This window comes from Lissotriton helveticus, chromosome 1_1 (assembly GCF_964261635.1).
Source record: "Lissotriton helveticus chromosome 1_1, aLisHel1.1, whole genome shotgun sequence".
Lineage (NCBI taxonomy): Eukaryota > Metazoa > Chordata > Amphibia > Caudata > Salamandridae > Lissotriton > Lissotriton helveticus.
This window is the reverse complement of record NC_136057.1, coordinates 2,094,228,969-2,094,252,872: the sequence shown is the minus strand read 5'-3', so window position 1 is coordinate 2,094,252,872 and position 23,904 is coordinate 2,094,228,969. Positions and strand designations below refer to the sequence as shown.

General features: G+C 45.8%; 1 protein-coding gene across 1 annotated transcript in view; it reads right to left on the bottom strand.

Annotated features, from left to right (window-relative positions):
• The window catches only part of GNG5 (G protein subunit gamma 5), a 63,996-nt gene extending 44,135 nt beyond the window's left edge, over positions 1-19,861 (bottom strand). Inside the window, exons 1-2 of the mRNA XM_078659273.1 lie at positions 19,667-19,861; positions 3,151-3,308 (exon numbers count right to left, since the gene is read on the bottom strand). Of these exons, the coding sequence (XP_078515399.1) occupies positions 3,183-3,308; positions 19,667-19,747 (207 nt within the window). The 5' untranslated portion in view covers positions 19,748-19,861 and the 3' untranslated portion in view covers positions 3,151-3,182. The remainder of the gene's footprint in view (positions 1-3,150; positions 3,309-19,666) is intronic.
• Positions 19,862-23,904: the final 4,043 nt, after the last annotated feature.

Here is a 23,904-nt window from a genome sequence, read left to right as displayed (position 1 = left end):
TATCACAAAGCTGCGCTTTGCACTGCTTTCGTTACTTTCACGTTTTGCACTAGAATGTAAATTTAAAAAAAAAAAAAAAAAAAAGTGTGTAGTTCATCACTTGGGAGGCAAACCCAGAGCAAAATGGTGGTAATCTGGGTCTAAATGTGAGAGGGAATGAGTAGGGCAAATTTAGAAAGAAATGGGGTAAACTCTGTGGTGTTCTAATGTATTGCTATGTATTATCATACACTGCATTTCAGGTCTCCTCTTTCCTCATTTATGGTATGGAATGTTGGGATCATTATGTCCTTATACTAAGGGTTATGCTGTAATACAATGTTGGTCTACTGTGGATGAGAACATCAGCTTCAGTTGGTGCTGATCCTCTGGGCCCGTTAGACCTGTATACTTTCTGCAGGAATAAATCTTCCTGCTCTTCTCTACAGTGGTGGATTCCCTATTTACAAACTCCTGGGGAGTATTACGCCTCACCACTTTCAAAGATCACCAACAGGCTCTAAGGCCATTACTTAGAAGATGTGGCCCAACAGCCTGAGCTGTGCCAACATTGGGAATGGAGGTCTAAATACCAGCATTCGCTCAACATCCTGTGATACTGGGCAAATTACTTAATCTCTCTGTACTTAAAAAAATTAACTCATTTTGCGTAATGTAATCTGGTGTTCACGTAAAGCATCCAAATTCCTTTGGTCCAGGTTTGCACTATACAAGACTGCACAAATAAAAACGACAGGCAGCCATAACATTTTACCCAGAGGATTGGAACTGCTACCCACTGGCCCCCTTTGCTATCCAACCACTCCACGCCTATTTTGCCAACATCATTTTGTTTGTTGGTATGTTTTGGCACTTTACAACCAAAGCAACAAATAGCCAATTGACAGAAAAGTCTGGACTGCTGGATAGTCACTGCATTTAAAAAATATATATATTTTTTAAAACGTTCCTTTTTAGCATTCATTTACCGCCTATTACCCCTCACATGAGTATTTGCAATCACATTTATATAGTGCTTACTAAAGACAATTTGGGATTCCTGCCTGGTTTGCTGGGAAGCACAGTTCGATGGTAGAGACTGACTTTAAAGTGCAGATATGGGGTCTTGCATATCAGAGTTAATGGGAAAGCATCGTCTCTTTAAAACAAAGTGTCATCACAAAAGTACATTGCCTTGCACAATTAGAACCCCCACTGTTTTTTTTGTCCTAAATGCTGTTAATCACCTGTGACCCCCCCCCCCTCCCTCCCCCCTCCCCATCGCCTGCTTTGAGGACACCACAAGCAGCAAGTTAAGCTGAATGCCTCTGTTGGAGAAAAGAAAAAATGTTTATTCCGACTCTCTTCTCCAGCCGTACTCCACTTTCTGTATTTAGCAGGAAAGGCTAGTGGATACAGCATTTTGTTGGTATCTCCTTGAAGATCGGACCCACAGAGGATACATAGTAGCCCACATTCTTGCCAAGTGATTACATGGTCTTCATTATTTTGAAACGAACCTATGGATGCACACTGCTTGTCCTTCCCCTTTCCATTTATCAACTCTACAATTCTTTGGTTTTCAGCAATGAGTGCATCACCTCCCACTCACGCTGGTTGTGCCCATCTAGCGGACATTCCTTGATCTTCAATACAGCTAGGCAATGGAACTTACTTCATTCATGTGATGCAGTGGATATGGATCTCAATTCGTGCCCTCCTGAAAATTCAACCTTCCCTTATACTTATTAGGCTACGATGCTCACTAAATTAAAAAATATATCTGTTACTTGCTGCTGTACAGATATATTAAAAGGGAAGTAGTAGCTGCCCCTTGATTAACTCATACACCCCCCCCCCCGCAAACATGTCTATTTATTCATGGTCTCAAGTCCCATGAAGGCAACAGAAGGAACAAAAACAAGCATTGGAAATGCAATAGGTCTCGCATTAGGAAAGTTTGAACTATTGGTCTTATAAATGACATTTATTTTATTTATGTGTTGTTTTTTAAATGAATAGCTTTGTCATTTACAATGCCAATAGTTATAACATTTGCAAATGTGACACCTGTAGCATTTGTAATGCAACATGCAAGAGTGACAGAAAAGGAACAGTGACGGCGAGCGAGAGAGACGGTCGATAGAAACAGAGAGGGGAGAAAGTGATGGAAACGAGAGGAGAGGGAAGACGGAAGAAGGCAGACAGTGAGGGAAGCAGGGAGCGAGATACAATGATGGGAGATTGAATGAGAATAAAATAGAGACGGTGCTCAATTTGTTAAAAAAAAAAAAAAAGGAGACACGGCCTGGAAGGAGAGAGAGGGAGGACGAGAGGGAAGGAGAGAGAGGAGAGGGAGTGGAGTGAGAGTGGGAGAGAGAGGCAGGCACTGAAACGGAAGAGAAGAGCAAAAGAAACGTGCTGGAAGCCGTTAATCAAGTTAAAACAAGCAATGTCCTGAGCAAATGGTGGGGGCCTGAAGCAGTGGAGTGGGAGAGGTGAGGGGGGGAAGTCACGGGGAGATTAAGGGACAGAAGGCAAGCAGATTTGCAGACCTGTTGAGCGAGGAGGGGGTGCGAGGGATGAGTGAGGATGGGGGCACGGCCGGCCGGCCGGCCGTGAAAAAGCCTTTGATGCAGCAGGGGGCAATTAGGGGAGGAGAATGGCTGGGCTGAGGCAGAGCGCAAAGCCTTTGATGCAGCAGGGGGCGGAGCGGGAAGACCTGCTGGCGGGACCAAGCTGACGATTTGATGCTGTGCATGCGCATTTTAACTCATTGCGCTTGCGCATTGAGCTAAAAGCGCACATGCACTGCATCAAATCGCCAGTCTAGGTAAACTCTGTTTAAGCCCCTATAGTCTCGCTCAGCTCAATGCGCATGCGCATTGACAGGCGAGACCTAAAAACAGCACGGATATTGGAGGTTCAGTTTACACTCAATACCTTTCCTTCAGCCCCTCAGCAGAACGTAAAAAGTTACCAAGATACCAATTTTGGGGCAATGGGTTAACTTGAGGCTTTATCAGGGGCATAGAGTATATGACATCACTTTCACTCCTAAATAATCATGTGGCTTACAATGACAAAGAACAAAGGATTGAAATAAATAAACCTTCCTGCAATGCTATAGAAATAGCTTCACAAAACAGTACCATGAAAGTAGTAACTTACCACTGATAAAAAGAAGAAAGTATTTCTCCAAGTTATAAAAATGAACAAACTTTTGGAGGCCTGAAAGGATTTGTACTAGAAGAGACTCCAGTCAGCAAGGGATCGTGTTGGGCATTTTGAAGGCAGAACTGCTTCAAGTCGGCAGCAGCTTGAGAAACCTGTGTAAGACAAGCAAAAAACTCAGTAATACTATCCACAATTTAAGGTCCAGTAAGATGCTCTTCCAAATTAACCCCTTAAATAATTAAGGACATCAACCACCATGCACTTATTAAAACCTTTATGAAGTAACAGGGACATTGTATTGGCTTTATCTCCACAGAATGATGGCAAGAGAACCAGAGTTGCATATTTCACAGAAAATTGCATTTCTTGTCTTAATCCAAACGACCCAACTCCACAATGGTAGTCTTCCAGAAGCATATTTAGTCACTTGCGTTTCTGACCAGTACCAGAAAGTGGATGTTATCTTCTGGTATCCACATTAAGAATAAAGAGTGTTGATGCAGATTATTAGTTGTCCAGAAAAGCAAAGAAGTCAAATAATTTACACTACGATGATTCCCGGGGATAACTGGTCCTTCACTCCATCGACTCACAGCTGCCCTTCAAGAAGGCCGGAGGCTGTGGGTCCGGAGAAGTGTAGCAGGGATTGTGTTCTGCTGGCTAGCTGAGGAAACAGCCACCCATAAAGGAGAGAGCGGCAGGAGTCCAGACAGAGGAGCTGTAAAAATCAAACTCCAAACCAAGAGCAAACTATAGTGGCCTGAAGCCTGAAGGAAATGCTCCGGGTGGCTAGTGTTGGCCACCTGGCGCAAAATGAGACCCAAAGAAAATTGAGATTAGCCCTGCATGGCCATAGCTATTGCCAATTAAAGCTCAGTACCCAAGAGGGCAGAGCAGAGAACAAAGCATATGGCACTCTTTAGTCCCTATCTTAGAATTCCCCCAGAAGCCAAGCCCCGGTGGGTCCCTCAATCTTCAATTGAAATTTCCATGGCGAGGGGCGTGTGTGGGGGCCCACTCCTTTGAGCCATCCCTCGGGTCTTATGACTTCAGAGATGTCCCGGGGGTTGCCCAGTTCCCCCTGGGGACGTGGATGTTAGCCCAGTAAGCGGATAAGGCGTGTGGGGACATTTTCACCCCCTCCTCTCCATTTCCCCCACTCCCCAAGCTCTTAGTGCCCCTTTTGGGGAACAAGCAACGGAGACACAGAAGTAAAATGTCTGTGCTGGGAAGCCGCTATCAACTTTTTCATAGCCCAAAAAATTCATGAAATATTTTACCTGACCTGCAGGTCTAGTGTCTTCAATAGTCTACTGCAGCCAATCATAATGCTCCTGACCCATAAGCAGGTTTCAAATTGCATGATCCTGAACAAATATTTTCTTTCACTGAGCGGACTTTCCTCATTATCACATATGCGAGCTCAGCGGGTCTGTTGTACAAATTTTTTTTTTTTTTTTTTTACTCAAGACTAAACTTTTGCTCAATGTACAATGCGAATCTACCTCACATATAGGGTATACATGACTCCTGCCTGCCTATTAGTTCACTAACAGCAGCATCATCATAAAAGGGAGGGTAGGAATGTTGCTCAGTTAACGTTTAAAAACTCTCACTTTTAATAAATATAAATAAAGCATGATGTGATGGTGCATTGTCATTTACAGACAGCATTTTACATTGAAATAGCCACAAGATTTCCATGGACATGCAGTTTTACTGATAAAACGATATAGCTTACAAATAAACCCCTATCTATCATTTCCACAACAAGTAAAGTTTGATCCTATAAAAATCTTTGTCTCCATTATACTTCTGAATTACAATAAAAACGCTTCCCTAACTGCTGATATATTTTGAAATATTTGTTCCGTTCATTTAAAAGCTATTTAACTGCTGTGTGTCAGGGAAAAAAATGACATCCTACAGCCTTTAGATTTACACTTCCTGATCCCCAGGACAATCGTCAGTCAGTTCACTTAACACAATCCTCTAACTCTGCAGTCAGGGAAAGAAAAGTAAACCCCAATTTACAGGATAAACTAGTAGCAATTTAAAAAAGACATAAGCGGACATTTGACCCGTCTTTGCACAGAAAATGTGACGAGATAAAAACAAGATTAAACAAGCATTTGCAATGCAATAGGTCTCGTATTAGGAAAGTTTGAGCTATTGGTATTGTAAATGACAAAATTTTTATTTAGGTTTTGTTTTTGAAAATAGCGAAATTAATAGCTTTGTCATTTACCATGCCAATAGTTATAACTTCGCAAATGTGACACCTATATCATTTGTAATGCAATATGTGTTGTATTTACGTGACTTACATGTATTGATATTACAAATAACAATGGTTTTTAATTTTTTTAAATAATTAATACTTAAATAAAAGTTATTGTAATTTATGGCAATCGCTTAAACTTTTGTAAATAACATTTATGAAGATTATGTTCAGTGTATTTTATTGTGACGAAAATCCAAGAACATATGTCAAATATTAACATCTTTTTGTTACATTTGTAATAAAGCTTGAAACATTGAAATAACATATTTGAACCAGTTGTTGTTGAATGGTTGCACAGATTGATGCTGTGGTGGAGCTCAGTGATGTTGTGGTGCCTCTGAGTGATGCTGTATGCTATGCTATGTTTTGTTTTGCTATCCTAGTTGTGTTTTGTTATGCTATGCTATGCTATCCTATGTTGTGTTGTGTGTTTTGCTATCCTATGTTGTGTGCGGGTGAGTCAGGGTGAGTCAGGGTGAGTCAAAGGGTGTGTCAGGGTGAGGGTAAGGGTGTGTCAGGGTGAGGGTAAGGGTGAGTGAGGGGGTGAGGGTGCGAGGGTGAGGATGTGAGGGTGTGTGATGGTGAGGAGGGGTGACCAGAGACAGACAGAGGCCACTGGAGACAGTCAGAGAGCAGCCTAGACAGGGGAGAGAGAGCGAAGAGTGAGGGGAGAGAGAGCGGAAATAAAGTGGTACAAAATTGCCACATGTGGAAAAGGGAAAAAATCTAATTACTCTTCTCAATCCGAGCCCCTCTTCGGGGTAAACAGAGTGAGGCAGCCAGGCACAAAGTAATCTGTTTTCTGAGACACAACTCTAGTTTGTGTATTTAGTAGTATGTGATAAAAGCGCTAACAATTTCATTGTAAATACAATTTAAACTGACACGATCACATGGTGCTACTACTTACTTTGGCAGCGGTGTAGAAGAAAAACGTGTTTAGAGGTTTAAGTAAAGTAGAAGAAATGCGACACGGCAGGCAGGGGAGGGGGCCGAGCGACGGATGGAAGGCAGAGAAGAGGGGGGAGGAGAAATGCGACACGGCGGGCAGGGGAGGGGGCGGAGCGGCTATGAGGGTGTGAAGCAGCAGGGGACTTTGAAGTGAAGCTAAGCTTCACTTCAAAGGTGTGGGAGGAGTGCGGCTGAGGGAACAGACAGCGATTTGGTGATGTGCACGCGCATTTTAGGTCAATGCGCAAGCGCATTGACCTAAAAGCGCACGGGCACAGCACCAAATCGCCACAGTTAGTTAAACTTTGTTTAAAGCCCTATAGTCTCGCTTCTCTCAATGTGCATGCGCATTGATAGGTCACGAGACCTAAAAACCTGAACGCCGTCCTTACTCCCCGGCTTCACCCAGTACGGAATGACCTTTGGTATCGGAAACTCTCTTTTCACTTTCAAACGCACATAAACGGACACCTACACCTGTCTGCAGTCTCTGCCGCTTGGAGTCCCATCAGAGGGGCAACGGAGTAAAACGATGCATGCAGAAAGTCTGCTAAAAGGAGGCGTGCAGGGTTCAATCACAAGCAAACTCCACTCGCGCACTTTGGTGTACATTATCAGTTCACAGGACGAGATGCTTGCGCCATAAAAATGCACCTGGCTGCAAGAACGGAGGTTAGTTTGGCTGTGCTTAAAAATAATTTTTTATTAAAAAAAAAAAACACACTAGTCACCCACGGTGGTATGCCACTGAACCTGCACACGGAAATATGCAAGCAGAAAAATTTTTCAATACTTTAACTACATTTAATTAACTTAGTACCCGTTAGACAACAGCGTGTTACGTTATTAGCGGCAACTGCTGTTATAGCATCACAAACTGCCCTCCATCTGGGCGCGTTTGCAGATCTGAGAAGGTCAACCACTGACACGGGGTGGAGAGGTCTATGCGGATTACAAAAACATTTAGCAGGTCTGACCAACACCAGGGTGGCCACAGGAGGCACCAGAGCACACCCTGTGACCCCTGGGTAATGCGTAGTGACAGGCAGCACATGCACAGTGACTGCCACAACTAACCATGGGCTTAAAACTTCGCTACGCTGACGGAGCATGCAAAGTTTGTACTAATTCGCACTTTGCAAAGTGCACGTAGTACAGTACCAAAACTGTGCTTAATCACGTAGCAAAGCATCTAAATGTACAATATTCTCAGATGCTTTTTCACATGCTTAACAGCATAAAACCAATTCACTAAAATGAACTTTTACAATGAAAACATTGGGTAATGAGAGAGCTGATGATTTTGCCCCCCTCCCCTAACCTAGGGGGAGCACCAAGCAGATGCCTTGAACACAGAGCATAAACAAAAAGCACATTTTGTTGAACTTCCAGTGGTGATGCCATCATTTTAGGACCACCCCAAGCACAGTTATTGGCAAAAAACAATCCCAACCAAAGGCCCTGCAAAGCATTATGGGACAAGATTAGCAGTGGCAGTAAATAATATAGTATCCAATATCAAAATAATTCTACAAAGAGCTGCAGTTCCACTGGTCGTCCCTAGATGTCCCTCACGAGTGAAATGCAAAACCATGAAACCCTTTCATCAAGCATTTGCCTCGTGAGGGACATCTAGGGTCGACCAGTGGAACTGCAGCTCTTTGTAGAATTATTTTGATATTGTATACTATATAATATTCACTGCCCACTGCTAATTTCATCCCATAATGCTTTGCAGGGCCTTTGGTTGGGAATGTTTTTTTGCCAATAACTGTTTGGGTTTGTCCTAAGAGGATGGGACAACAACTAAATCGTTCAATAAGATGTGCTTTTTTGTTTTTTGAAGGCATCTGTTTGGTACTCTCCCTAGGTTAGGGAGGATCCCAAAATCACCACATCTCCGACTGCTTGCCAATTTTTCAGTTTCACTATTGTGAAAGTACTATATACACTTTAGCATATAAAGATAGAAAAGCTTAGTTTCTCATATCTAGTCATGTACAGGAAGCTTTATGCAATTATTTTGCAATTTTAGCACAGTACAGACAAGTACACAGTGTCTTCAGCTATGATACGCAGACTAAGTGCACTACGCAAAGTTTAAAGTATACTACGTGAAGCTACGTGTAGTGCTGCTGCGCAAACTACGCCCAGGCTTAGCCACAACCACGCACACTAACCGACGGGTCACTCGCCGCCCTTGGACTGCCCAGGGCTTTAGAACACTTTGGAAGCAACACAAAGACTATGAAGACACAGTGCTTAATTTGAGCCGGTGTCTGCCGGCACTCGTTTTTGGGGACCAGCACGGACTTCTGTTCATCAGACTTTGATCCAGAGCAAGAGAAACAAGCGGCGTCTGAAGCGCTGCTTTCAGATTTCAAAGGGGCGGAGGGGGGGGGTTCCACATATTGAGCAGGGGCTCTGGATGGCAGACAACTAACTGCAGGGAATACATACCTAGCTCGATAAAAAAGAAAAAACAATATCTCAGAAGCAGACCCTGCCCCGAGGGGGAAGGGGGGGGGCTAAGATTTAAAGTCGTTTATAAAGTAATCCTTCAAAATTAGCGGAGCAGGAACTGCCGTTCCATACTAGTAAAAATAAATAAATAGAATAAAAGAACATTTCAAACAGTGAAATCAACAAAATAAGCTGCCTTTAAAGTCGCCTTTTGATCTCGCGAACACAACCCGGTTTTTGCTGGTCATTCAGGCAGGACGGGTATTTCAAATGACGAACCTGCTTTAAATGCACTAATTACCGAGGCATATTGCCTGCCTTCCAAAGTGAAAATTATTAAGGAGACCTGCGCCCGAGGATTACTGAGGCGTAAATAACCCAGATAGGACAGCTCACATCGGCAATTTCAAAATTAAGGGGCCGGGGATGTGTCTTGGCCTCAAAAGTGCCATTTTCCGCCCCAACCTCGTGCTTTTAATCTTCCGAAGGACAAATTGGGCCGAGATTCAGCCGGCAAAAGCTGTAAGTGAGACCTGTTTAAAAAGAGCAATTAACTCTTCCCAAACGAGCCTGGCAGCGTGTACAGGGGAGGCCATTAACTGCCTTTAGTGGCCCGCACCTGACCAGGATGTGACCAGGGGCCAAAGTGCAGGGGGCAGGGTTTAGCCTGAATTTATAGTACAGTAAGAACAGGCACAGGATTAAAGCTGGCACGTGAGTTAGGAGCGGCCTGTCCACTCCAGTCTCTATTATTTGTACTCTTTTCGGTGCCTTACATTCCGAACTACACGCCCAAGAATGCAATGTTTAAACACAGAGCTGGGTCAGATACTCAGCCCTGGCATAGGAATTTAAGCTGCCTGGTGAATTTGTTACCAATATCTAAAAATCCTCCAGACCAGTTGTGAGTAGAGATTCAAGAGATGCTATTTTGCTTTGCATTATGGGACATGTGGTCCTTCAGGAGATGTAAAGAAGGGTCAGTGCAGCGTCGCTGCTCACACCTAGTCAGGGACCACTTGTGATGTCGAATGTTAGATAGAGCCTGCATCGATCGAGAGGCCGGGTATGGCATAATGAAACAGTACCTTGACCGCCCCCTGCCCTCTTCGGACAGTGCTTTAGTGCCTTTCACAAACACATCCGCTATCCACGGTGCAGTGAGGCTATTGAGTTCAAGTGGGCACTATTTAACAATTCAAAATGTGGATAAAGCAAGACACATACTGTTTGTTGCTTGCTTTCTGCTGCTTCTGCCACACACCCCAGTGTCCCGCGCACTCGACTGTAAAATCACATTGTGATGCAGAAGCGATTTAACGTCTAGTGGTTATGTTTTGTTTAGGCGCGTTTAATGTTATCAAACCGGGGATGGGCAGATTATGTGATTTGGCTACGATCACACTTTTCTGCCAAGAGAGAAAGTGCACAATTATTGTGCAAGGTCCTCAGATACCTTTTTCTTCCTCGCAACTACTGGCCTCATTGCCATATTAGATAGCGTTGGTTGTGTAGTATTAGATGGCCCTAGTTGTGTTGTATTAGATAGGGTGGCTATGTGGTATTAGATAGGGTGGTTGTGTAGTATTAGATAGTGCTAGTTGCGTAGTATTACATAGCTCCGATTTGTAGTATTAAAAGGCGCTGGTTCTGCAGTATTAGATGGTGCAGGTTGTATAGTATTCGATGGCGCTGGTTGTGTAGTATTAGTCCTGGTTCTGTAGTATTACATAACGCTGGTTGTGTAGTATTAGCGCTGGTTCTGTAGTATTAGATAGGTGGTTGTGTAGTATTCGATGCCGCTGGCTGTGTATTAGATTGTGCTTGTTGTGTATTAATATATAGCGCTGGTTGAGTTGTTTTGATTAGGGCTGGTTGGGTAGTATTAGGTAGTACTCCACATACATTTCTGTCAGCCACACTGACACCGCACAAAATGCCTGTGTGTGGTAAATATCTTTCAAACCTTTTTGTCTCTACTGAACACCATGTCTGAAGAAGGCAGCTCTTTAAAAAGCATCATTGTGCTTTTGTTTAGCATTCTGCAGAACAGACCGTGTGAGTTTGGCTGCTTCTTCCAGCGCCTAGAGGCGGGGGAGAGCAGTGAACAGTGCAGTACAGGGTCCACCTAATGTGAGTGCAATAATGAATCACTGTTATTTCTGCTCTTGTGCTGCATGCACAAACGAGGGAGCCTGAGCCGGACACCCAGGCCACGCCCGCCGGACATGCAGCAAGCGGTCTGCGGGGGGGGGCGCAAAGAGGGGCTGGGTCCCCGCCGTGATTGAACCTGTGCACTGGAAACACTTTGTTGTTACTCCTCATCCTTCCACTCCCCCAGATTCCTGGCAGCAGAGTGACCCGCACATATCCACCCTGACCCCCACGGCCAGGTGCGGGTGGGGGCGAGGCCTGCGAGGAGGCCCATCCAGCACAGGAGAGTGTGATCTTGTTATTGTTGTAGGGAGGGGGCAGGTCCAAGGGGGGCTGGGGGACAACTTCCGTGCAATCCCACTAAAGATTGAATGATTATTATGGAAACTAAGGACAACGGTACCGCCAGCACCACTATTGTATTGTAATTGCATTTATATAGCGCTTACTACCCCTGACGAGGCGTGGAAGTCCTTTTTCGGCGAGTAGCACGCTACTCCGGGACCCATAGAGGATTAGTGTTGAATTAGTATAGTGAAACATGCGAGTACATTTTAAGTGGTGGAGAGGTTAGTCAGTGATAGCAGAAGGATAGAGGACAAAGGTTTGTATTTATGTAGCGCTTGTTGACGCACGCTATTCAGGAAGCCTACAAAGAATTAGTGGTGAATTAATATGGTGAAATATGAAGTCATTTTAGTGGTGGATATTAGTTAGTTACTTGGAGTGAGAAGGATAGCGGAGGGATAAAAGGGGAAGAAAGATTTGCATTCATCTAGCACTTGTTACCTCTAATGGGTGTTAAAGAGATGGCAAAATGTGACATTAAGTCGGCGTTTCGGTTGCTTCCAGTCCATCCAGATGATTGGGATCTTTAGGGAATCCATTTCAAGGGTAAATGGAACGTGCACAAAGCATTACCGATGGGTTGCTCTATGTCATGTGCTTTATTTGAATGTTTCAGCACTTTCCTGCAGTGGCATTTCACGCACCACACAGGCCACACGTTGGTAACACAACTTGGACGACTTTTTCGTTGTTGGTTCCCTGGGCTCTGCGGAATGCCAGATAGCTCTGGACACTTTCCATGAGCTCATGGAGGAACAAGGGGTGCCTTTGGCTCCCGAAAAGACAATGGGACCTGCTACAGCCTTATCCTTTTTGGGAATTGAAATTGATTCGGTGGCAATGCGGGCTCGATTGCCAGAAGACAATGTTGTTGGACAGAATGTTGTCAAGGCAGAAGGCGACGGTGAAGGACATTCAAATGTTACTGGGACATCTTAACTTCGCTTGCAGAGTGGTCAGGGCAGGGAGGACTTTTTGTAGGCGGTTGGGCCGGGCATTAGCAGGTCAGCACTTGCCTCACCACCATGTCCACTTGTCAGCAGGGGTAAAGGAAGATTTGCGTATGTGGTCAGTTTTTCTAAATTCCTTTAATGGAGTGCCACTGGCCAGGGAGGAAGATGTCCAGTGGGATGTTCAAATGTTCTCTGATGCAGCAGGCAGTGATGGTTTTGGCTTATATTGGCAGGGCAGGTGGTGGTCAGAGAAGTGGCCACCAGAATGGAGGGATGGGGACAGGAGTATAACATTTCTAGAGCTCTTCCAGTTACTGGTGGCTTTGGCCCTTTGGGGTGAGGAGTTGGCACACAAGAAGGTGCTTTCCCGTGTGGAAAACATGGCAGTGGTGGAGATCGTCAATAGGCAGTCAGCGAGAGATGAACAGATTTTGAAGTTGTTGCGCGTGTTTGTGCTGGGCTGCCTTAGACATGACATTTCATTCAGAGCTTTGCACATACCTGGAGTGGACAATGACATAGCTGATGCTTTGTCTCGTTCGCAGTGGGGGAGATTCTATGGGCTGGCAGGTCACCGAGCCCAATGCCGGAGCACCTTTAGCATGTAGGCAACGAAGGGTATAGTATGTAGGCCACGTAGGGCTAGTAACGAAAAGAACATCTGTAAAACTAACAGGAAAATAAAACACGCGCTCGCACAGCGGGTGGGTGTGTGGGGGGGGGGGGGGGGGGGGGGGGAAGGGGAAGGAATCGCCTGACATGCACGCGTTGCCATTGAAGGCAATGGAACGTGTGCACGTGCTTGGCTGAAAAGCCAAAGCGACGGGAAAAGGTGTTTTTGCCTTTGCAACGCGGGCACGTTGCAAAGGCGAGACCTAAAATGGTCACCCAGGCCCTCGTCCGAAGCAGGTTGACTATGGAAACGCCCTCTACGCAGGAGCCTCTGCACGCTTGATCCTCAACATCCACCGCCATAGCCACATCACAATCCACCTGAGACCTGCCCTGGCTTCCCATCAACAAGAGTATCACCTTCAAGCTCCTCACCCACGCACACAAGGCACTCCACAACACCGGACTGGTATACCTCAGACAACTTACCTTCTACACCCCCAACTCCACTCCGCCGACTACACCCGCACCACTGTCTCCCGCATACGATGAGCGACCTCCAGTGGCAGATCATTCTCCCACCTCGCCGCCAAAACCTGGAACACCCTCCCCATCCTCCTTCGGCAGACCCAGGACCTACTAGCCTTCAGGAGACTACTCAAGACCTGGCTATGCGAGCAGTAGCAGCACCCCGCACGCCCCCCCGAACCTTTAGACCCTCTCTGGTGAGTAGTGAGCTCTACAAATGCTCTGATTGATACCAATTTTTGTGGGTGGTCCTAGCACTCACGATTTGAAAAAGCTAAAAATAACAGACATTTCAATTTTCCCACTGAAACCACCCTGTTTTTGCAATCTGTGTACCTGTGAATGTTGGGGCTTGTCTATCCCACGAACCAGAGAAACCTACTAATCTGCAGATTTCTGCAAAACTAGACAATCAGGGGAGCACAGGGGTGGGTGACCTGCATGGCTCTCACTAGATAATTTTACCGGAAACCCTTGAAACCTCATCTATACTACTAATATAAAGCGAGAACTGGGAACCTTCGAGGCGAAAAACTCGGGAACCACAGCGCCAATCCTAACACCCAATACATCATTGGAATTGTCAGGGTAAGCAGATGGACATAGGCTATATATCATAAAAAAATATATATGTTGGAAGGGCAAAGTATTTTATTTGGAAAAGTAGTCCCTTCGAAGTAGCGCCATCTCGGAGGTGGGCGTGTGCGCTAACGACGTGCGTGCTGACATCAAGGACAGGAGCGCGGGGAGGAGCCCGGAAGAGGCACCCTGCGAGATCCAACATGCCACGGGGTACGAGCGTACACGAGCGAACCGGCACCCTGCAAGCTCCAACATGCCATGGGGTACGAGCGGACACGAGCGCGGGGGAGCGCGGAAGCAACACCCTGCGAGGTCTGCCCACCTTTCCTGAAACCATTGCTGGGGTTGACTCGCTGCCTCTCACCAACGTACGCGATTGCTGGGGCTGACTCGCAGCCTCTCACCAAGGTGCGCGGGGCCTGCGTACAGCACGCTGTGGCGGCAGAGGAGCCCATGATGCACTGCAACGGTGATATAGAGTGCCTGGTGGCCATCGGACAGTGCCGCTGCCAGCCTGGTTACGAGCGGGTGCTGCAAGCCTGCCAAGGTAAGACCGCTTGGCTTTTGTGTTGGGTAAGCACAATGATGAAGGGTCCTACACTCTGGAGGGGGTGCATTGGGAGAAAAAGGAGGATGGCAGAGGCAGGTGAGGTGCATAGAAATGGGAGGCCATGAATACATTCAATGACATCCATGTGGCTGCTACACAGGGACCATTATTGTTTAAGGAAAGGCTATATTAATAACAAAAATGTACCACGAGCGCGGGGAGTAGCGTCCACATCCAAATGCAAAGGGGTGCAAGAATGCTACTGGAGTGCCCGTGCCCGGGGTGCACGATGCTGGTGAGTACCTTTCACCTCGCAAAGCCTTCCCGGACAAAGTCAGGACGGGCTGCTAGTTTTAGCTAAAAACACACACATTTTGCTCAAATTTCTGTTACAAAGTTCTGGAATCAGTAAGGATCAACAAATTTTCTAACACTCCGTTTTTTCCCCCCCCAAGCTTCCCAATACAAATGCTCTTCACTTGTTTGGTTAGGCCTAGTGCCCAGAACAGGCCAGGCCTTCAAAAGCAATATAGATGCATCAGTTTTTCACTGAATACTGACTTTTTTTTGCAATGTGGGTAGCTGTGGATTTTAGGCCCTAGCGCAGCCGGCACTTAGGTAAACCTGCACATTTTTTTTTTTTTAACTAGACAACCAAGGGAGTTAAGGGGTGCTTTGTGTAGCTCTCACTAGTTAATTTTACCTAGAAGCCCTTGCAAACATCAAACTTTGGTAAGAAACACTTATTCCTCACATTTCTGTGATGGAAAGTTCTGGAATCTGCAGAGAGCCACAAATTTCCTACCACACTGAGTTCCCACACATCCCCAGATAAGAACAGCACTTCACTTGTGTGGGTGGGCCACGAGACCACAACACAAAATACCCTAGAGCATTATGTTGAGAGATACACAATAGTAGTAACTGCGGTATTTGAGGCAGTGTTGTGGCACAATCCATGCAAACCTACGAACCACAGACATTGTTGAAGACTAGACAAACAGGGGATTCCAGGGTGGTGTGTCTTGCATGGATCCCACAAGGTTTTTAACAATGCCCTGCAAACCTCAAACTTAACCTGAAATCATTATTTTTCCTAACAATTAGGTGATGGAAACCTCCGGAATCCACAAAACTCCTACCACGCAGCGTTACTCCACATAATCCGATAAAAACGCTGCCCCACTTGAGTGGCTGCCATGTGTCCATGACAGAAACGCATCAAACCATGGTCAATACCCTTGAATCAGCTCTACATGTTCTTGAAAGCTGGGAAGATGGTAACTTTAGAACAGGATATAGTTTGTTGAGGCCATTTTTAGGAAAGGGAGGGGTAGAGACACTTATCCAGAGTAGTTTTTTTTCTATATTTAAAAAAGCCCTCATATTTTACCTTCTTTCTTGGTCCCCACCTGGGGAGTTCACAAACCCTGGATACCTTTAAAATCCACAGAATGCTGGGGAGAAAAAAGTGGATGCAAATCTAGCATTGATACCTAATGTGGACAAAAAGTTATGGAGGCCCAAGTTCGAACTACCCCAAATAGCCAAAGAAGGGCTCAGCACGGAGGAGGTAAGGGGGGTTGGAAGGGAAAGTGGGGAGGGGTGCAGCAGTTATGGAGTTGAGTCAAATTGTGTGTCTTTTATTTGGGATTAGTTTAAATTTTAAGTAGAGAATGAACAAAGAAGGTGTGTTTAAATTTCTTTGAGGTGATAACCAAAACATTGGAGCACACAGAAAGACATGCTAATTCAAAGTTATTAACACAAACGTTTGTTCCACATAAACAGGAAACAGCAAACACGTTTCATCCCAATGACTTTGGCAAAGCTTTTATAAAAAAAAAAAAAACTTGCAGTAGATCACAGAACGTATAGAAAGGTTGATGTCGAAGGAAGAAGTAGATTTAATGTTTGTGGCTGAAGGTGTGTTCACAATCAATCAATCAATCAGTGAAGTAGGTTAGTACCGGTGTCGAGTAAAAAAGCAAGGATGTCAGACGTCCTGTTAGGTTTGAAGGCAATAAGTTCCAAAATGGTTTAAGAAAATGGCTGGGACAGGAAGGTAGGATCGTTAGTTGTTATTCAGCTGACTTTCCTAGTAGGGCTGAGCCGTACGTAGGACTTGGAAATAGTATTTCTTTCTCTGTGCTGTAACGTTTTGCATATCTAGTTATGTAGTGGTGGCTTCTGACATACACTATGACACCTTTTGGTAGATGGATGTTTTGTTGTAAGAGCACCAGTACCAGTTATCACCTTTGCTTTGTAACTCTTCAAATTGTAATATACTACTGAATCCTGTCTTTAGAGGATGTGCAACACATCTCCACTGTAACAATTGTATTAGCAGGACTTCAATTATGAGGCATCATGAGTTAGTATTGCTAATGACAGACTCCGTTAATTTGGCAGAGGATTCCAACATTCCACGTTAGCTATGAGGCGTGTAAACTTAAACACAAGATGAAGGAAAACCAGCATTGCCGAAGCCAATCGGTCTGGCATTGGCAACTGTCTTGTTTGTCATAGGTTTTGTAAAACATTTTGTTGGGCGAGCTGCCAGCACTCATCAATATTTTTGAAAAACCTTGGCTAAACACACACACACACACACACCTTTGGTCTGAAAAACAACACTTTGCTGTGGCTGTGCTTGCCACTCAAGGAAGCTACTTTGTTTATGGATGTGCTCCTTGTCAAAGAGCAGAATACTGTCACTCTTAGTGAAGTTAGCTAATGGCTGAAGAGGGCTGACCCATTGTCCAATGGTGTATGCTGTAGTGGGCGGAAGAAAAATATAAATAAGAAACAAACCAGTGAATTATGACAGCTGACAAAGCTTCTAAATGTAAAAATAGTAAGTAATTATATTAATATCCGCAGGTTCTACTCATGCAAAACAGTAAACGCAGGCCTTAGTTTACGCACAGTTATGTATCTAGTCCAGTCACAAGAAAGTGCAAGGATAAAGAGAAGTACAAAAGCACAATAAGGTATGTGGGTCGCGAGCAAAGAAAAAGGTGAATACAAACAGAAGCAGTAACAAGTGTGAAACCCTGCAGTCGTTATTTCAATATACACCATTTAGCAAAAAGGTTTAAAAGGAGGAACTTAATAAATCAACCAGTCTGATCTATTCTAATTACACTTCGAGAAGGAGATTTCGGCACCAACTGTTGTAGTAATGAGGATTGTGAACATCAGTCCGAAAAGGGCTTTGCACAAAGAGGTCCAACGTAGCCATTCCAGTTAATAAACATTCTGGAGCTATTTTGATATCGCACTGTAAAGTTGCATTCTGCAAAAGGTGGAAAAGGCTGTTCTGTGATGAACAGAACACAATTCAGGGCCAAATAAGGGTTTTTAATCCGTGTGCCATAATTTAAGCATTTGCATGACCTCCCACTATGATGGACCTGTGTTCACATTATAGACCCAGATTTTCAAAGGTTTTGCCTCGGATTTTCATAATAGTTGTAATGCAAAGCAGACCAAAACATCCTAATTGATATTCTTAAAGCAACCTAAAGCAATACAAATTACTATTTTCGTAGCTTTGTTGAAAAAAAAAAAAACACATTGTGCTGCCTTGCTTTACTCTGTGCCTGGTAGGCGGTCTATGGCGGGTGCATAAGTGTTCACCTGCATCAATCAATGGATTCTGACAAATCCATATGCGTGTAAACACTGATTTGCACCAAAATTGTGTGCCTGTCTCACTATTTCCTTACTGCAAGTGCGCTGCACTCTGCAGCACACACATGCCAACATTTTAGGACAGGGACGTGGGAGATCTGAAATAAAAAAAATCGGGAGAATGAAAATTCCCCATTGACTTCTATTGTAGAAAATGCAATTTCAGGTGGGAGACAGCTAAAATAAAGCCATTTTTGGCTTGAAAAATCGGTAGTCTCCCGCCTGAATCGGGACGGTTGGCATGTATGCACACACATGAGGAAATAACCTAACATTATCGGAGGTTTTAATGCAGGAAGACACCCCTCCCTACACAAAAGCAATCTGGACACACCAGCACCATGGCACAAGACTGACTGTGTTGGAGTTAGGCAGCCACAAGTGCGCCAGCACATAGAGAGCGCATAACTCATTTCAGTGAAGAAAATGCACGGTTCTGCCATCTCCTGCTGACGCTAAGCAGAAGTTTCACTTTCTTCGCTCTTTGAAAACATATTCCTCAATTCATACAGATCCATGAAATAAATGGCTAGCGCGGTCGACACCGTAGCTGGAAGATTTGTGCAAGGAGTGTGACAATGATGGGCAGATATATTTCCATTGTCACTGGAGCACCAAAGACTTCCAGGCGACTCGTACTCTCTGAGGACCCATGTACAAATGTAACGGCCAGAGGAAAGTAACAAACGATAGCGCGCGTTGCCAGGACACACACCAGTTGCGTTCAGAGCCCTGCTGTTCTTATGTGCGTAGTAGAGCTTGTCATTTCCACCAAACACCGTTTTTTTTGGCATATTTTTTATATAGCGCCAACTCGACCCGGAGGTACTGGAGCGCTTTACATGAGCACCGTATTTACATTACACATCCAGGCACGGGGAGAATAAGTGATTTGCCCACAATCACAGGATGTGTACACAACCTTGAGAATCGAACCCTGGTTTCCAGCACCAGAGTCGGGCGTTTATGCCGACGGCATCGTCCACTTTCCTGTACTAAAATGATGGCATGTATGTGATTGCAACCAAATAAACAAAAAAAGTACACTTCTGCAGAAGGAGGAGCTAAAAACTGCAAAGGAGATATCCCAATGTCCCATAGTTTTCAAGTTCCTAGGGGTAGCGAGGCCAGGGGAAGCACCGGTCTTCCGGGTATGGCTACAGTTTGAGAAAACCACGGGACACACGTTGACATGAGCAGAGCAAGTGATAAACTGAACTGCACTGACAACCCGTACTTTTCGTCAGCTACAATACACAGGAACCATCCTTAAGACTCCGTTAGAGAGAAGTAGTAAACAGATAGTCTCGGAGTCTTCCGAAGGGCGGGGCAGAAACCCTCCCCTTGCTCCCAAGTTACCGAGGCGTAGAAAATGGTGTCTCTCACCTTCACACGATTTAGGCTGGCCTCCAATCGCAGCTGATGCACCAACTTTTTCATGGTCGTAACGTTTGAAGCCCCCGACATTTTTGCGCTGGCGGAACGGGAATCTTCTGCAGCTAACGGTGGTTAAACTGCAGCAAACTTCTCCTTCAAGTTTCCGGTCCCCTCTTATCAAAGCACCAGTGCGCAGGCGCGATAGATACGCCCAGTCTACTGACGCCTGAACTGATAGACACTGAAGTAGGACTAGAACCAGTGTGCTTGGATCCTTTGATGCGGAAATGGTGTAATTAAAAACATTTATGTAGAAACAACGGTTTTCTTGGGATGGTGCTTCTGCCCATACTAGTATAGCCTTTTATGCGCATGCTATGCAAATACTTGCATGAGCTGCTGTTTGCTGGAAGCGAGCGTCAAGGAGCCGCAGGTGTTCCTGAGAGATGCAGGTGTTCCTGAGAGATGCAAAAAGAATTATGCTATGCTTTTAAAATTGTTTGTGATGTTTAAGAGGTGGGTTGTATGGGGATAGGTTGGAACGGTAAACCGCAGGCTCCCTGTGGACTGAAGTGCAATAATAGAGCGATCATGTTTAATGGTTTGGCTGAGACAAGCTTTAAATACCCAGGAGCACCGGATGTCCCCCAAGGAGAATATGCCAGAGGCTGAAATATAGCAGGTTCAGGATTTATTAACATCCGATGAGCAGCATTACACCGGCATCCAAGTATTGAATGGCGTTGTTGTGTAATATCAGGTATCCCCCTGGGATCGTGTATCCCCTCCACTTCGGCCGTCTTCGGAGAATGAACTCAGCCCGGGCAGGATCAGACAGAAGCAGTCGATCTCTGCTCGGGCTGAGTGCAGGGATACACGATCTCACGGGACACCAGACCGAGCACACGCTATAAATGACTTGACGTTTCGTTTTCTAATGCTGGAGCCACAGCTGCACAAGAGACAGGAATCAAATAAAAGTAGTTAAAAGATTGAGAGCTTAAATAAATGAAAAATAAATGCAGAGACGCAGTGAAACAGTGGAATGGTTATTTTCCAACCAAATCGCAACTGGCACAAAGAAGGAGAGATTAAATAAATACACCCACGGAGTTGGAGTGAAAGAATGTTCTTTTTTATGTTTTAGACAAATCCTGTCTAGTTCAAAGAAGGACAGATGAAATTAATGAAAATTCACTTAATGAACGAGTTATGCTGAGGAGAGGAGTTGGCCTAACAGCTAGGGCGCTCGACCTCGTACCTGGGGATCTGGGTTCGAGTCTCGGTACCGACGCTAGAATGTGTGTCTGTCCTCTTCGAGTCTAGTTCGCGCTATATAACACTGCAGTGAAAGAATTGCATTTTTTTTAATTATTCAGGCAAATCCCAACTAGTACAAAGAAGGAAAGGTGAAATCAATGACAATTAAATTAATGCAGGCAGGGACTGGGAGTGAAAGAATGGCATTTTTTTTTATTATTTAGGCAAATCGCAAGTAGTACTAAGAAGGAAACGTGAAATAAATGAAAATGAAACATACACGAAGTGAAAGAATGGAATTTTTATTTTCAAAGAGATGGAATGACGTAAATTAAAACATGGGGAGAGAGAAGGACAGAGAAGGGAATATAGCTTGCAAGGTTTTATATTGCTATGTGTGACATTCATATAATTTCAGTGTAATTATGAGTGATATTTCAACAACAATGAGTTACACTTTCTGGAAAGCAAAGTCAAGTAATAAAGATGAAAGAAGCATATAAATATCAAAAATTACACCCATTTCACGAAAGAGAAAGTCTAAGAAGATCCTAAAATTACTGCAAGTCACCAGTTATGGAAGAGCACTAACCTAGAACTCGCAAACCGCCCCAGAAAGACCAGGGCAATTGCAAGGCTCAGGACAGTGAGGCGCAGCCTTTACAGCCAGCCAGAAAGCTGTTGATTTCAAAGACATTAATCAATCCGAATAAAAATGATAACTGAGGAGTTTAGCTGAGTGGTGTCAGCCCAGGTTGGCACACCACTGCCTGCCCCACCCCGTGGCACCAGATCACACCAGCAGGCTACAGCTGTCACAGACCTACTAAAAACAACAGGCTCGTAAGTGACAAAGCCTCTACTCGCTTTACCTGGGAGTTGCTGCAGAGTTGCTACACCGTTTCTTGCCGGCCACTACGCCACGCCTCGCGGCCCCCGCTGCGCGGGCGCCGCTCGTGGTTTGAGGATTCTGCTGGGGATATTGTTTTTGGACTTCGCCTGGCCACTGGAGAACCCACGACCTCGCTGCTGACTCTTTGGCCCACACACACGGTCGGAGGCGGGACTGCGAGGACCAGCCTGCTCAGCGGCGCTGATCGGCCGCAGCTGGTCCTCTTCCCGCCCCTCCTGCTGATAAAATCTTGTGGAGCGTGTGTTGGTTGGGAGCCTCTACTCGCTTTACCTGGGAGTTGCTGCAGAGTTGCTACACCGTTTCTTGCCGGCCACTACGACACGCCTTGCGGCCCCCGCTGCGCGGGCGCCGCTCGTGGTTTGAGGATTCTGCTGGGGATATTGTTTTTGGACTTCGCCTGGCCACTGGAGAACCCACGACCTCGCTGCTGACTCTTTGGCCCACACACACGGTCGGAGGCGGGACTGCGAGGACCAGCCTGCTCAGTGGCGCTGATCGGCCGCAGCTGGTCCTCTTCCCGCCCCTCCTGCTGATAAAATCTTGTGGAGCGTGTGTTGGTTGGGAGCCTCTACTCGCTTTACCTGGGAGTTGCTGCAGAGTTGCTACACCGTTTCTTGCCGGCCGCCACGCCTTGCGGCCCCCGCTGCGCGGGCGCCGCTCGTGGTTTGAGGATTCTGCTGGGGATATTGTTTTTGGACTTCGCCTGGCCACTGGAGAACCCACGACCTCGCTGCTGACTCTTTGGCCCACACACACGGTCGGAGGCGGGACTGCGAGGACCAGCCTGCTCAGCGGCGCTGATCGGCCGCAGCTGGTCCTCTTCCCGCCCCTCCTGCTGATAAAATCTTGTGGAGCGTGTGTTGGTTGGGAGCCTCTACTCGCTTTACCTGGGAGTTGCTGCAGAGTTGCTACACCGTTTCTTGCCGGCCACTACGCCACGCCTCGCGGCCCCCGCTGCGCGGGCGCCGCTCGTGGTTTGAGGATTCTGCTGGGGATATTGTTTTTGGACTTCGCCTGGCCACTGGAGAACCCACGACCTCGCTGCTGACTCTTTGGCCCACACACACGGTCGGAGGCGGGACTGCGAGGACCAGCCTGCTCAGCGGCGCTGATCGGCCGCAGCTGGTTCTCTTCCCGCCCCCTCCTGCTCCTCCCCTTGATAATGTGTCATAGCCTCGCGAACGCGGGACGCGCGCGGGACTAAGGCCGGGGCGAAGACCGGGCTAAGAGCGGGCCGTTTGAGGCCGTTCGAGGTCTAAGAGGTCTGGGCTGGGCCATTTCCCTTGGTTGTTGACTATTGCGATTAACTTAACTTGTGTCACAGTATCTTGTTAAACATTCATTATGTGTACACGTAGCAAAACTGCTAAGGGCCTTAATAAGCCTAATGGGACCTTAGATGACTTCCTCACAAAGACCAACTTGGCCATTGACGTGGAGATTAGTAAAATGCAGCATAGGGTCTCTTTAGAATTAGAAGCTGCCCGAAGACTCTCCCTTACTTTAGCTTCCTCCAAGAAATCATCTTTAGGTAACCTTGCTCTAGCTTTAACCCCAGAGCGTATGTCAGGTCCCCGCCCCTTATTAACATCGGCAGATATCCATCATCCACCAGCGACATCCCTACCCGAGCCTACTCTGAAACCTATATTACCACTTTTTAAGCCCCTGGAGGAGCATGCACCGCCTATCCTTGTGGCTGGTGTAAGCTTCCCATCTAAAAATGTTATACCCAAAACTGTGGTAAATCATAAGAAGGTTGCCCCACAAAAGAAGAAATGCCTCGCTAGATATAGATCTAATTATGCTCGCAAAAAGGCAAAAATTGCGAGATCTCAGTTTTTTAATAGTAGACGACCCTTGGGCACATTTGGAGAAGGGGAAGAAATAGCCAAAACTAAAATTGCCTTACCGGGTAATGATACCGTCCTTGATTTAAACCTTGTAGTGCTTGATCTCCCGGTGGTAACTCTCCCAGAAAGGAGCAAGGAAGGGTCAATAGAGGGTGGGTTGAGTGTGGTGGAGGGGGATAGGAGGGGGGATGAGGAATTTTTTTAAACGGTCTGGGACACAC